General features: G+C 40.6%; 1 protein-coding gene across 10 annotated transcripts in view; it reads right to left on the bottom strand.

The window, feature by feature from the left end:
* UBE2F (ubiquitin conjugating enzyme E2 F (putative)) overlaps positions 1 to 15085 on the bottom strand; it is an 88245-nt gene that overhangs the window by 38013 nt on the left and 35147 nt on the right. For all 10 annotated transcript variants that reach the window (XR_012623871.1, XM_074829766.1, XM_074829765.1 and 7 more), the window contains one exon: positions 12168 to 12225. Coding sequence is in view for 9 of the 10 variants with exons in the window: in XM_074829766.1 (XP_074685867.1) it covers positions 12168 to 12225 (58 nt within the window). In the remaining variant the exon portion in view is untranslated. The remainder of the gene's footprint in view (positions 1 to 12167; positions 12226 to 15085) is intronic.

The following is a 15085-nucleotide window of genomic DNA, read 5'->3' as shown; positions in this document are numbered from 1 at the left end:
TACCAGCAGCGACAAGCCATACCTTACACAAGTAAATGTTGCAACTCAAAACAGAAAAGTAAATTATATCCAATTATTTCCCCATTCTGTAAACACCTGCTTTTGAAGTTTACCTAAATAGCTCCCAAATTCTCATTTGCTGAACCCTGGTTTTAAGATTTTGGGACACTTGACTCATTCAGGCCAGCTTTGCACAGAGTTCTATCCAAAAAACCCCAGCAAAAACCTCTGTAAGGCTGTGAGTTTTCAGAGTGCTGTAGCTTTTCACAGCCATTCTAGACACCAAAAAGCATAAAAGGATTATTATTACTGAATAATGTATGTGTGAAAATCTCAGTATCGTTTCTAATGTTTCCACCTGTTCAAGTTTTATGATTTGCTGGATTCGTTTTATACCCTTGCATGGCTCCATAAAAAATAATGCTAAATTACTACCAGAGGGCAACACTGTGTAATGAGTTTGAGACTAGCCGGGATTTAAATCTAGGATATTGAGAAAGGGAAGTGGGATGGAACAGATGAGCAAGAGTCAAGCAGGAATTTCATATTTGAAAAACTTGACACTGTTGCATTGCAAAAATAATCACTTTGCATTACTGACTTCAGCAGAGCTGCTTGCTGCATGAAGATAAGCACTTGCCTGAATGCTTGCTTCGCATTTTCCTGACAAACTAAAAGGATTTGCAAGCCACCAAAGATCTGTCAGATTTAACAGTTTAAAAACTTCTGTTTTCTTTTAATGTAATAAAGCATCATCCTTGGCTTCAAACATTTACTGAACTTCTGGCTTAAATACTCTGAAAACAGAAAGTTAACCCTATGTACAAGAATTTTTAAAGGTTATCTTCACACACAGGCGCAGGGCAGATGTTGCCTTAAAACGTTCATTATGCACACCTTTATGCTGCTCCACTTCAATGAGAGAATCTACTTGCAAAAGGAGAATCAGACATAGGGATCTGCCTGTTCATATGGCAAATACCTGACAAGGCTGTTTCCTTTACAATGCTTCTTTTTGTCTACTTTCTTCTCCATGCTTAACATCAAAGTGACAGAGTACAAGTACACTCCCTACCGCTGGGTAACCTCTGAGCAGAACCGAGGACCTCTTGCGCTTTTTGCAACACAGGGGCACAGTCTGCTCAGGATGGACCCTGCAGAAAAGGCTGCACAATTCCCCAAACCTCTTTATCTGGTTTCTGCTCCAGCTGTGCCAGGGCAGGCCATCTGCCTGTCCCCCTGGTCTCCCAGAGGCTTGGGATCAGCACAGATGTCACCCATGAGGTTAGATACTTTATGCAAGACAACTGCAGGTCTCAGGAATGCAAGGGGTTTTAATTTGCATCTGCTATGTTAATTCAGAGGATTCAAGCGTGATACTTGAACTAAAGAGCCGGGGTTCCCAAGCAGAGCAGTACCTGGTTAAATCCACAGTGGGTAAGTGGAAGAGGGTATAATGAAGGAAACACACTCTGCTCCATGACACTGTCACCATTCTGAGCTCAAGCATGGGGAAGGCAACACAAGCAAGTCAAAAGAACCACAGACTTATATATAACGCTTTATAATGGCCCCTTTTCATTTTTAAGTACTTTGGTGTTGCATGAGTGAAAAGTTACATTAAACCCCTGCCCACAGATTTATTTACGGCATGCCAAATGGGGAAAAAAAACAACCCTGCCACTGCAAAAATGTTGGAAGTTCAAGAGCAATGAATCAAAATCCTAACTATAAGCTTTTGAAATAGCCTCTCCTGAGGCTAGAGAGTCTCAAAGCATTGCATTTGTAGGAGGTCCTAATTTAGTTAGTCACCAAATCTTCCCAAGTGGCAGTTCTCACAACCACTTCACAAAAGCTATGCCATTGAAACCACATCACAGACAAGTGTTTAGCTACGCTTGCCGATGTTTGGAAATACAACCACATAACACTTCTGTTGAAGAGAGAGTAAACACGTAAATTGTAACTTAAGTTTTCCTTTGACAGTCAAAGTATATTTAATATATTAATTTACGCAAACAGGCCAGACAAAAGCAGCTAATGAACTTCCAATCAGAGAAACTTCTTTAGAGATCCAAGAAGCATTTCTAATAGACTGATTAAAGCTCATTGCTAAACCATTTTTTATATACAATTTAACCCATTCAGCTCAATGAAAGGAGCAGCATTCATTTATACAAGCAGATGTCTGAAGCAATTTTTTTTTTTTTCTCTTCAAACTGAAGGAGTAACTGCAATAAAACTAGTGTCAAGCTTGTACATCACAGTTTGGAAAAGGGCTTGAAATTACACCTGAAAACTCAGCATGCTGAAAGTCAGGCCACTGCATGGCTGCCTCCTGGGACAGCCCTCTCCTTCCTGTCTGCCTATGCACCAGCTCAAGATGGTTTTCCACTTCCATTCACCTTCTTCCACCGTCTCTCACAAACAAGCCCAGCTTCTTTCCCTCTTCATTGCAGCCTAGAAAACCAAGCAGTCTTCATCCCACCCAGTCCCACCTTCCCCAGGCTCTGCTGGACTACACTTCCTGCCTCCCTGACACACCTCCACAAGCACCTCTGAATTCTCCCCATGGACCTATTTACAACCACTACAATGTAACTGACAGCACAAAACTTATCATTGGTCTGAAGGGTTTAAAAAAAAGAGTATGTTTTCATGCCAGAGATGGTTGGCACTTCATAGCTTACAAAAAGAATGCCTCCTAAGCACTCTTCTCCCAAATAAGATGTTCTCTTTTACATTTCCCCTCCCTGTCCTGCTCCTCCCTAACCTTGTATATAACACTGTTACAGTATCTTGCAGAATTCCTGTAGCAGATAAAACACTGTTTCTACCTGGAATAAGGTGATGAAGAGAACATCAGCTTTCTTTAATCAACCACAAAGGCTGTCTCAATTCTCATGTGCCTGCAATCCCAGCATGTGCTTCCCACCCAAACACAACAACAGTAGCTTACTTAGAGGGCTTTGGGTACCTTAAATGGCATGAACTGCTCCAGTTAGCAAACACAAAAAAAGGAGGAAGGCTGGAAAACGATTTCTTCTGTGCTCAAATATACTAGAGGGAAGAAAACAGGAACAATTATAGTCTGTTCCTCTCCCAGACCAAGACAGCTGTGAACTGCCAAGTATGCAGGAGCACACATCTAAAATCCCTTACTTTTGCTACTGACTCCTTGACATTTGTCCCCAAGGTTACTTCAGAGCAAGCAGATAATCTTTTATAAATTGTTCCCGGGGGAATTCTATTATAGCTTCTTAATGAACTACACTACGGTGATTATGAACACTAAAGTGATCGCCCTCTGGAGACCAGTCTACTCAACTGATTAAAGTTGACGCAAACTGAATATTCAGAAATCAACAATTTGGGGAAAACAGGCATAGTTTAATTAGACTTACTAACATACTACACTGTTTTACTGAATCACTCTTTAAAAACGTGCTAGTAATAACAGCTACTGTATTTAAAACAAAGATTTAGCTTTGCCAGAAGCCATTAGAAAGAAAAGGAAAATTTTTGCAATTCTTACGAAGCAAAGGTTCATACAAGACATTGAATTGTGTATTTTCACTGGTCTGGGCATGTACAGAGGGAAAAAAAAATAAAACTACTCCTTACAAAACTGAGAAAGCCGATTTATAAAAATCAAAATACAACACAATGTACCCCTGCAGAAAAACTTCCTGAAGCTTATTTTAAGAAAAACAGAATAATGTCAGACCTATATAGAAGATTGTATTCAGTGGCTTATAACTTCTCTTTACCAAATACTGGGTCTGAAGTTTTTTGTCTACTGCTTATTCAACTTTTAGAGGTGAAGAAGAAAGGCAAAGAAATGAAAGCAGTAACAATGGACATTTTAAGCACTTTTGAGCGCAAAGGTATTGAAGAAGTATAAATCTTTTGCACTGCAATTCTCTTCAGATGACTTCCTTTACAGAGGGAGACTTGAACTACTGAAAGGCACCTTGTCGCAAAGCTGTGCCTTTTCACCAGCTACAAATACCTATCTAAATTGGACCAGCAAGGATATTCAGAAACCCCTTTGACTGTAACAACTAAGTCTCCCTTGCTTGGTCTTTGCTTAACACGCACAGGCTCTCGCCAGTCCCCTGTGTCAATCGGAGCCTCAATGGATGGCCCAGCCCTCGTAAGAACTGCCTCGGGCCAGGGACTTGCACAGCGAGCAGGACACCAATGAGCTGGTCCATGGTTGGTTCAGAGCACCAGTGAAATCTTGAAGCTGGATCTCCACCTGTCCCCACTGTCCATAGGGTCAGAGAAGTTGTGGTGTGTGCAAAATGAACTTCTGGCTGAAGCCAGGCCAGGTTATGCCACATGGTCTCCAGCATCAAGCAGGGATGTAGAGATCTGGGCCAACAGAGAGGACACAACCCTCCAAACTATACCAAAAAAAGGCTCTGAACCACTGGGAGTTCCTACAACACCGTGAAGTAGTACTTACATTATGGAAAGAGACAAATGGTGCGTGTCCTTTCAAGTTTGCTGACAATCAGCAGTCCTCAAATGCTTGTGACTCTTGTCCTTCCTTATTTACTGGTTCAAAAGCTCTCTTGTGTACCTGCCTCTGCCTTCTGCTGCCACTCCCTAAGTTAAGGTTTCTTCTATATTTATCCCCTTGTGTTCCAGTGCTTCCCTAGAGCTGTCTTCTGCAATGCTGATATCCCCTGCACTATCCCAGAAAATACAAGGCAGCATGCAGCTTAGGCCCTGAGGAAGGGATACTGTGAACATGTGTTGCAAGAAGGTGCAAAGCTTCTTGAGCACCAGGATCCAGTGGCAGTATCAGGCAGTGGCTGATCTCATAACTGCCAAGAAGGATCAGGAGAACCAGAGGACATCAGCCCAGCAGATGAAAGAGGAAGCCCCTGCTCTCAAGCCTCAGGGCAACTGCGGGTTGGGGAGGGTTTGACATGAACCACCTCATTACGAAGGATCTGAAAAATATCTTTAGTTGGGAGCACACGATAAAGCTTCTTGCTCACCCAGTTATCCACACCCTGGGATCGTTACACAGGAGACTCTGGAGAAGAGGATACCTTAAACACACTCCTTCTATCCTGCAGAAAATCCCTTCAAGGATCTAGTGACACGCTGGCAGCCTGCTCCTCATCCCAGTTAGCATCAGCAACCCCCTTGCACGTCTCCGCCTTCTGATTCCGAAAGCATTATCACTTTTCTGTATGTGTCTTTAGGGTAGCCAGGGAGCCAGGCTTTCAGCAGAAATAGCTTAGACAGATTATATATATACACACATATATGTATGTATATATTTGAGAGAGAGAAAATGGTCTTGTTCTCTTCAGCAGCAGCACTTGGAGCTGGCAAGAACAGAGTACAGCTCTAAAGGACTCCATATTATTTTCGACATCAAGCACTTTGCAGCAGATCAGTACCCATACCTTCAGGGACATTTTTCTCTCCTTCACAGATTCCTTTGATCAAGACCCACAGTGCTCACCTCAGACCCTTTCAGGAAATAAAGAATAAGTCTTCAAGACTAAACACTTGCACTGACCTGTTTCTGTTAAGCTACAGGGATAGCTCCCTGCTGCTGTGGTGGCCTTTCCCTAAAGCTATCTGCTTGCAAGCATATGTTTTGTTACTCACTTTGCTGAGTGGAGGAAAGAATAAAGATGTTGGCAGCAGAAGACATTGTGCTCTGTGGTCCTAGGAGCCTCCAGGAGATCAACACACAGAGCTGGACCTCTAAGTGCTCTCTGTGTGTGAGGGAGGAATGCAGCTCTGTAAATGAAGAGGATGAGCTAGGTGTGACCCCAGAGGCAGTACCGAGAGGTAAGCAGGGACAGCCCTCCCCTGAACAGCGTTTCAGCCAGAAGGTCACCCATAAAACCTACAGCCAGCCAAGCACAGCACAGCCGGGGAGGAGAGAACTCCCAGAAAGTTATTCTGCATAATGTGCTCCTCAGACAAAAGAAAGTCCACAGGCCACATGGGTGTCAGCTCATTCAGGGTGGCCTTCAAGAATGGCTGCTGCAGGCACAGAATTAAGTTCACCCTTCTGCTTTCCTCCCACAGTGCCAAACACTGCTCTGGGTGGGGAGCAGCCTTGGGTGAAAGGCTCCACCATGCCTCTTGGAAATGGCACAAGGAAGAATATGGTGGTGTACAGAGTCTTAAGTGGGCAACAGTGCAGGAGGCACAGACACATTGCCTGAAACAACAGCCACCTGACTCAAATTCCTGTATGATACCAGAGAAGACAGGTGAAGGCTCACCACCTAAAAAAAACCCAGGTATACTGCATTAAGCAGAATTTGAAACTCATAGGCAGCGAATGATTGTAACCACACATGGGGCAATCTGTTCCTCCTCAGTGCTCAGAGGCTCTATACTGGTCTATACCAGGAGGCAGCAGGTGCCTTGACAGAGTCCATCTCCCCCTTGAGATCACACACACAATTTCTGAGGTGCTCAGTTTTGTAATCTTGGTGATCATGACCAAGAAGATCCCAGGAAATGGATGTAAAATTCATACAAGACCAAGAATCTCCTTGCTAAGCTATGCAGTAATTACTCCTCCTTCTCTGTAAGAGCTGGCATTTGTGCTCTTTACCACTGCCATGAAGCCTGTAGCTCTCTTCTTTTGACAACTTTTTCCTCTTTACCAGTATGGGGGACAAACACATTCCGTCCAGAAGGCAGCTTTTACAAGCACATGCTTCGACATTTCTATATACAATACAAAGACCCACTCCAAAATAGGGTTTGAATAAATCAATAGCAGAACAATGTTACCATAATGCTGGCTGAGAAAAATAGTATCAGCAGCAAGAATTAATGAGAATGACACAGAACATACAGGTTTACTCTTTTCCCTTCGTCCTGAAGACAGTGACAGTTATTGTCCATTTAAAATACTCCCCTACACTAATTACATATAATTTTGACAGCAGACCACCTATTTTCATTAAGACAATGTATGAAAGTATTGTGCTTATACCAAAGTTTTTAATACTACACAAGTTTATGTATAAACATTGAGGTAAAGATAACTGGAAAAATTAAGTCAAGACCCTCTGATTTATTTCTCCAAGAGATTAGAGTCTGACATTTGCATGATTTGAAACAAAGTAATTTTACCGCCTAAAGACAACAGCAGAACCAATGCAATAAACAGGGCATATTTTCCCATTTAGTATTAAACACTAATTAAATAAGGAAGCCTCTTAAGGATAAACTCCAAATAGCAACAGTTTATTGTAAACAAGTCCTAATTCCTTTTAGATTAGGTAATCTAATAGCACAGACAGATATTTCTTAACCTAGCATCTGAAGTTATGGGAAAGGAATTCCTGAAAAAAATGTTGTTTTCCTACAGGTGGGTATGAAAAGCTGGCTACTATCTATAGTTTAAGACTATCTCAATGTTTCCCATCCCTGTTCCTGTCCCTCCTGATAGCAGTAACACAAAAATGACAAAAAACATCTTTTTCAAGTATCTCAATGAAGAACTGAAAGGCGTATACACCTTACCAGTAAACTCGAAAATCCTAAAGAAAACACTTCTCCAATTATCTGAGACTCCATCAGAACAGTGTTACAAATAAAAAGACCAAATATTCCTTGTGAACACTCATCATACATTTTAAAATACTGGTTTTAACGTTACTACGCTCAGCCCTCTGAGTCAGAGTTGCACGAGCGTGCTTTGATTATTTTTATGGTTCATAAATCAGTCACCAACCAATTTCCAGTCATAGTTTGTTAGAGATAACTGCAGAAGGAACAGCTTGACTTTTAGAACCAATGAGGCAATCACAATACACAGATCCACTTCTTCAAGATAATTTTATTGCAAGGTGAAAACAAGTGTTTGAGAGAAAGCTGATGAATACTAGGGAGGCCTATCTCAACTAGGCAGATGATAGTCATGGCAAATAAGGTAGAAGGAAGTGCATGTTGAGGACTTCTGAGTTCAAAATTGGAATCGAGGGTGAAGAAGCAGGATATCAGAGCAACAGCAACAGTGTTATTGCATACTGGGTATGTAAAGGCTGGTATCTCCAGGGACATAAAAATCCAAGAACAGAATGGAATTAAAACCATCTATTTGCTTTCTGTCTGGAGAGCTTCAATTTTGACCATCAAACCTAAAAACAGGAGAAAAGCCAGTTCAGACAGTCTGAGCAGAGGCCCAAAATAACTTCAGCAGTCCTCAGCTTTATGAATACTCTGTTTTAGGAAGGAAAGAAGTATGCAATAAAATGTGTACAGAACATAACAGAATGGAGACTGAAAGGTAAATAAGCTCCTGTTGCTAACTCATAGCTTGCTATAAAGAAGTAAAAGATTACACAAAGATCAGTTAGAAAGCATTGCATCAGTTTTTACACAATCCACAGTCTGCGGACCAAACTGCTACCAGAAATTATCTAAGCATTTTGGATTCAGAAGTGTTTCTATGGATAAAGAAATCATTTACAATTGCATCAACAGTGATTAAAAAAGTATATACAGATTGCCTTAAAACATTAACCTACCAATGAACTGTTTCAGGGTTAAAGTCCAACTTTCTTCATAACCTGATTAAAAAGTATCTAATACAGGAGCTCAGAAATAGCACATTCTTTAGTGCCTTCACTACTACACAGGCTGCTTTTCACAGTGGTCCATAGAAATGCACTCAGTAGCAGGAAGAAGTAAAGGGGAAAAAAGATAATGCTCAACACTTAGTAACTTAAAGAGAATGCAAACATGGATGAGACAACACTGAGTGCAACAAAATGCTAGAAACCAAAATTGAGTTAGCTTTCTTCTCTCCTTAAGAATTCTCTACACTTAAAATACATTTAATCAGATAACTTCACAGAGTATTTACAAGATTTTTTTATTTCAGAAAGTTAAAAGGCATCAATTAAATGCCTCTTCACATTTCTACCCATTTGATACCAAAGTGTTAAAAAGGTCACAGCAGTTTATTTTGAAGGATTTTTAACGTAAGAGCTCTGCTGCCACCACAAGGCTACAGAAGATGAGACACAATCTAAAACTTCTAAAACTTAAGCCTTCTAAAAGGTTAAGCACATAACATGAACGCATGCAGTAGCGTACAGCATAGCTGGTTTGTGCATGTGGCTTTTGAGGTTCTGTGTTATCTGTTCGAATGGTTTTATTAACACACTTGGAATGGCTGCATTAGTAATGCCTGCCACTTTTTGTCACAGAAATACAGTACACCCCCATTCTCAAATTAAATATTTTAACAGTGCTTTAATTGGACAAATTTGGGTACTAGTCCTCCAGAAGACCAGGCTGCCTTCATATTATTGATGAGTGGAGCGTGAAATACCGACTTTCAAGTCTATCATTTGCCAAGACCAGATACTATCCATAGCACTACTGTGCAAGTTCACACAGTATTCCACTTGTGGAGATGAGCAGGGTCTCCGAACCATGGTGTCCAAACGTTGGAAACAAACGATTCAGGAAGGCTGGATTAGTGGGTGCAGGTGGTGTGTTAAGACATAAAAGTAACCTGGGTCACATCTCATGTCTCTTATCTGCTACCAGTCACTCGCTGTTTCACGTATTTCTATGGTCTATAGTTAACACGTACCAACGCACACTGACAGAAAATGACTGTGTGGCCATGCTGTTAATAAACCAGCACAATTGCATATTTTTCCAACTCAGAAGCATGTGTCGCCTGGAATCTAAGCACTTGGACACTAATCAAGCTTTAAAACACATAGGAAGGTACACGTGAAGCTTCACAGGTGACAAACAGCCAGAGATCTGAAAGAGCACCTGCCAGCACAGCTGTCAGGAACCCTGGCTCTGACCAAGACCCACCTTTCCCATGTTTACTAGTCCTTTCAAAGAGCATACTCGCAATGAACAAAGAACGTCTTTGACAAAGAACAGACTCACTCCAGATGCTAGTTACCTTCTAATTACAATTTGTATCCCAAGCAAAAAAACAGTTTGGGGAATAGTGCTTGTAGCTTCCCAACATCCTCAATGGTCAGTTCTGCTCTATTTTTTTTTTTTTCAAGCTGCTTTTTAAGTACTAGAAGCATAGTGAAACTACCATGTTTCTACAGAAGCACAACTTGGAAGGCAGGACCAACATGTGGTACTTGTGATTTGAGATGTCATCACAAAAAATATCAAGTGACAACATGACAAGTGAGAGAACACTTACTGAAATGCCACATTTACTTAAAATGGAGACTATGAAGACAAAAAAAGTAAGGAATTAAAACTTTTCAATTTGGGGTGGGATTTTTTTAAAGCTATAAAATGTGAGCTTGCAATTGTGGTGCTTCAATGCCCATGGGGGAGAACACAAAATCCAAGGGTGATGCTAGATTATCTTTTTTTTCTTTTTGAAGTTAGGCTAATATCTCCTTTTCTCTTGCTGAATCTTTCATTTCAACACCCACAAAGTTTTTTTGTTTGGGGTTATGGAGGGTTTTTTCCCCTCTAACTTATTGAAGGTAAAAACACCCTAAAATGTTTCATATTATTTAGTAATTTGAGTCTCCTGGTAGTTGAGATTCCAGGATGTTTGATCTATGAAATTAAATCACATGCAAAGAATAAACTGGTGCAAGAATAAAATGGAAAAGAAGATCCATATGCATCTCCATCATCACTGAGGACGGGAAATTAAGTACACTTGATGTCAGCAGTTATTCCCACCCATAGCCTTAACATGCGGCAGTATTTTAATCTCTTTAAGAAAGATACCATGAACAAAGCTAGGAGAACAGATAAAAATACATGTACATTCTTATCCAGTTGCAGTATTGGTGTACTAATTTTCTGATGGCTGAAGCTTAAAACTTGTAGTCCAAAAACTTTCACTGGGAATGAAATACAGGGACAGCAACAGAACCAGTTAACTTAATTACCCAGTCAGCATCTTGATTTAAAACATTATGAAAACAGAAACACAAGGGGCAAACCGAAATCATACTAGCTGATGAAAAAAAATAGGGAAAGGGTGTTTAAGAAAACCCACAAAACACACACACACTGATTTTGCTTCACTTCTCAGGAAGTCAGATGCTCATGAAGTGATTTTACAGATGAGGAAAGTCACAGATCGCAGACATAGTGCCAAAAAGGAAATCAAGTATTAGATAAAACTCGTTTTCAATTTGCTTTTTGAAAAGAAACAAGAACCTTACATGTGTTCCCTTTATCTACCTAATGTAACTAACATTCTTTAAGAGTCAATTTGGGCAGGGTTCCTGGTAAAAGCAAAAGGGAGATTATTGCTCAGTGCTCTGCAAGATTCTTCTGGCAGCAAGGTCATGTAACAGTACACGGATAATGAACCACTTCCCGTAGCAAGACAAGAGCAGTCATGGTGCTGACACACATGTCCTTTGTGACAATCTCCCCAAGAGTATCATACAAGAACCATGACTCTCAATTCGTTAACACTGCCCAGCTGTGGTGGGACCAACTTCTGGCACAACTGCCAGCAATTTTATGGGGCCAGATTTCAATTATATTTTAGTGACTGAGGTAAAATTACGTTTGAGGCAAGGTTAAAGGACAGAGGCAGTTAGTTCTCTACTTTATGCAGTGCCCTGCTTTATGCAGTACCTAAGTGCAGATGCTCTGCTCCCCACTTTGAACACCGGGGATGAAACAGAGTCCAAGACAGTGCAGTAACTACACTGATTCTGTACTACATAGCGTTTCTCCCTGATGCAACTTGCCTTTCACTTTTCCAAATTCCTCTAACTCAGAGGAACTTGGCAGGGTGGGGAAGATGGACTATTGGTTTGTCAGGAATATCATTACAATGGAAGTTACGAGGGTTCTGGATTATTGTTAGTTCTGCTCACGTCATGTTCTTGTATTTGTCGCCTGGGTAAAAAAAAAAGCAGACCACCCTTACTGAGCATGGTTTCTCAGGGTCACGTGCAGTCATACCATTCTACAAAACGTTTTATCGATCAAAGCAGTATTTGTACAGCTAAGCTAAAACTAGCAAACATTTCTATAATCAGATAGCACTGTACTTGTAGTTTCAGTATTGCCACTGACACTTGTTGAAAGACAAAAAATTTAGTTGTTTCTAGAGCAAACTGCAACTCCACAGAAGTATTTTAAAAGATATATCTAGTTTGATGTATGTATCTAAAAGGAAATGGTACCTTTAATGTTCTAGTTGGAGCCCAGCCAGTGCCATCAATTGAATGTTCTCTCAATAAACTGGAAAAAAGACACACATATTATACAGTGCAACTTCTAGTTAAACAACCTTTGTCAGAAATCTTCTCAGAAAACATTAAGAACTTTGGAAGTAATTGCACCATAGGAATTACAGATCTCTTGCACTATTATCTGGTACTGGGATTTTAAAGCACAAAAATTGACAATGCCTTCCTCAAATTACATTCTACACAGTGTCATTACAGATTTCCTGATCCGAGTTCAATTTTTGTCAACAAAACTGAATTATTTTCATCAAGCAAAATAATTGTGACAAAAATCCTTGTGACAGTCTCGACATTGAACCTTTATTTTCCCTGAGTGCACAGACATGTGCTCCAGTTTAGAACCTGTTCACCTTTGGTGATGAGACAGGCTTACAGAATGACCTCTCACCAAATCTGTACGTTTCCATCCAAAAAAGGGTATTTTTGGTGGGATATCTAATTAGAAAGAAAGAGGATTATCATCCTCTCTTCTGTGAGAGGACTTCAGCTTCTTAAAAGCAGGAATAGGGAAGTGAGATGGTTTTGGCCTGTCTGCTCAGGAAGCTTCAACAACAGCCATAACATGAACAGATGCATCTCGAGCCTCCCTGCGGACACACAACGCAGGACAGCCTAGCAGCAGGGTCCTCCAGTCCTCTTCCAGCAGGTGAGCTAGATTGCACACAGAATGTTTTAAGGCTTTACATACAAACTCAACACCACACATTCCCAGATGGAAATCATAATGAAGACTACTCTGGGCAAGAGAGATTGCTTACAGGAGGAAAAAGTTCCTTATAAACTATAATACATGCTTTTGAATGTCAATATAAATACGTATGAATATTAATATAGATAATTAAGATACCAACTTTCCTATATACACACATACTGTACGGAAGTTTTATATGACCTGCATTACACTACATATTAAGTCCAGTGAAGCTGTTGACTTATTTACAAGTTGAAATCATTGAGGTGTATTCAGTTGGTTAGGTATTCCTTTCAGGTCAAAACATCAGCAGTTATGAGAAGTAAAAATATTGGAGATGAGAGCATAATTAAGAAACGAGCTGAAGTCTTGCTCACATTCGTGAAAGCAAAATTAATAGTCTGAATGAGAAAACCTAGAAAACTCCCTGAAGCATCATTTCACAATCACATCTTCCTCTTAAGTAATCTAAAACCGAAAACTCATACAGCAAAACATGAAAATTCATCACCACCAGCAGTTTCTAATACTGAAACGACAGGGTTAAAGTGAAATACTCTTCAACTATTAGGTTTTACCAACTTTCAGGATGACATGTATTAAGTCATTTTTAAATTACAGTAGATGACTGGACCATACAGGCTACCCATATAGTTATTTATTGAATGCGCTGAGTTTTTAATCCAAGGAAATACACCACAATTAACATTATTCCTTGTTCAATGTAGAGAGGCTAGGAACAAGATAATCATACTCAACGAGACCATTCCATCTTAACTGTGCTTCTAATCTCATTTCTCTGCCTTTAAAAAGAAAAAAAAATATGCTATTACTACTAGTGCAGTTCAAAACTAATTTCAAGAACATTAAAAATAATATCTCGTGGCTGTGATTTTTTGTTCATATTACAAAAGTAAAAGCCAAAATACTGAACAGGTAAGAGCCAGGATTTTCATGTTTTGAGTAAACAGACTTTTTAGCTTGCTTGCTTTCTGCTACAGTACTCCCCTTTACCTCTTCATACAGTTCACTGTGAACTTAAGAGTAAGGAATGTTAACACACACACACCAAAAACAAGCATAAAAAAGTCCACCGATAGAGCTCAAAGTGCCCGAGCACATCAGCTAAGCCTCATTAATACCCTTCCAGCTTCCCAAAGCTGCAGAGCTCTCTCTGCACATCTCCAGCTGGGGACATCAGCAGCCAGGACTTGAGAGGAGACACTCATACCTCTCACAGAGCTCTGGCAAAAAAGCAATGTAGATAGATAGGTGTACCTTTGCCTAATATTTCTCATTTGCTGATATAATTCATTTTTAGAGCAGCATCTTCTTTCTTCCTACAGATTGTGATGATCATTAGGCCCCTAATCAAAACCTTTTCCCAGCACAGAGTGTCTACAGAAACTGCATCTCATGCTCTCCATGGGGATGACCTAGATATAACTGACAGAGAGTTCAGAATGGTGATCTGCTCTCAGAGCATCATACACACAGCAGAACGAACACCAGAATGAGTAGAAATGCACAAAACACATCACGAACTAGTTTAGTAGATGAACAAGCATCGGCATGTAGCTTCCGTTCAAAGACCTGTCATCCACGGGTCCTGCTGCCACAGAGGAGCTGGGCTACTAGGAATTTCTCAAATGGCACAACCAGCAGAGTTTCTCACCCACTCAGTGCTTCAAGAAGCTGCCTTTCACGAGCTGCCACACAGATGACAAAAGCCACCTGTTCTACCAGGGTTTCAGGACACCTGATGGGCAGGAAAACCTGTTTACTTGAAATGACTATTCTAAAATTGCCAGGACTTTGCTGTCTCATACAGGAGTGCCAGAAAGCTCATCTAGTACTATTTAGATTGAGTAAACATTCAGAAGCTTCCCTTGCGATGCTTGAGAATTAATTTGCAAGAGTAAAGAGAGGGGTAAACCAACTGTTCAATTTCGGCAGCATTTCAAAGTACTAAAGTTGGTGAGTGAGTGCATGCCTTGGGGAAGAAGCAGAAGGGCTGACAGGAGGGGGAGCGCAGTGTCACGAGCAGGAGTTTGTCAGGCAGGGAACTTCATCAGGAGCAGGGAAGGACAGTAAAACACTATTTCCATTTGCTTTGTCTTCAGCTGTAGTAGGGTCTGAGAGAAGCCAAACGTGTCCTCAG

This window comes from Strix aluco, chromosome 6 (assembly GCF_031877795.1).
Source record: "Strix aluco isolate bStrAlu1 chromosome 6, bStrAlu1.hap1, whole genome shotgun sequence".
In the NCBI taxonomy this organism is placed as follows: domain Eukaryota; kingdom Metazoa; phylum Chordata; class Aves; order Strigiformes; family Strigidae; genus Strix; species Strix aluco.
The sequence above is the reverse complement of the archived record's forward strand: the minus strand, read 5'-3'. Positions and strand labels throughout refer to the sequence as shown.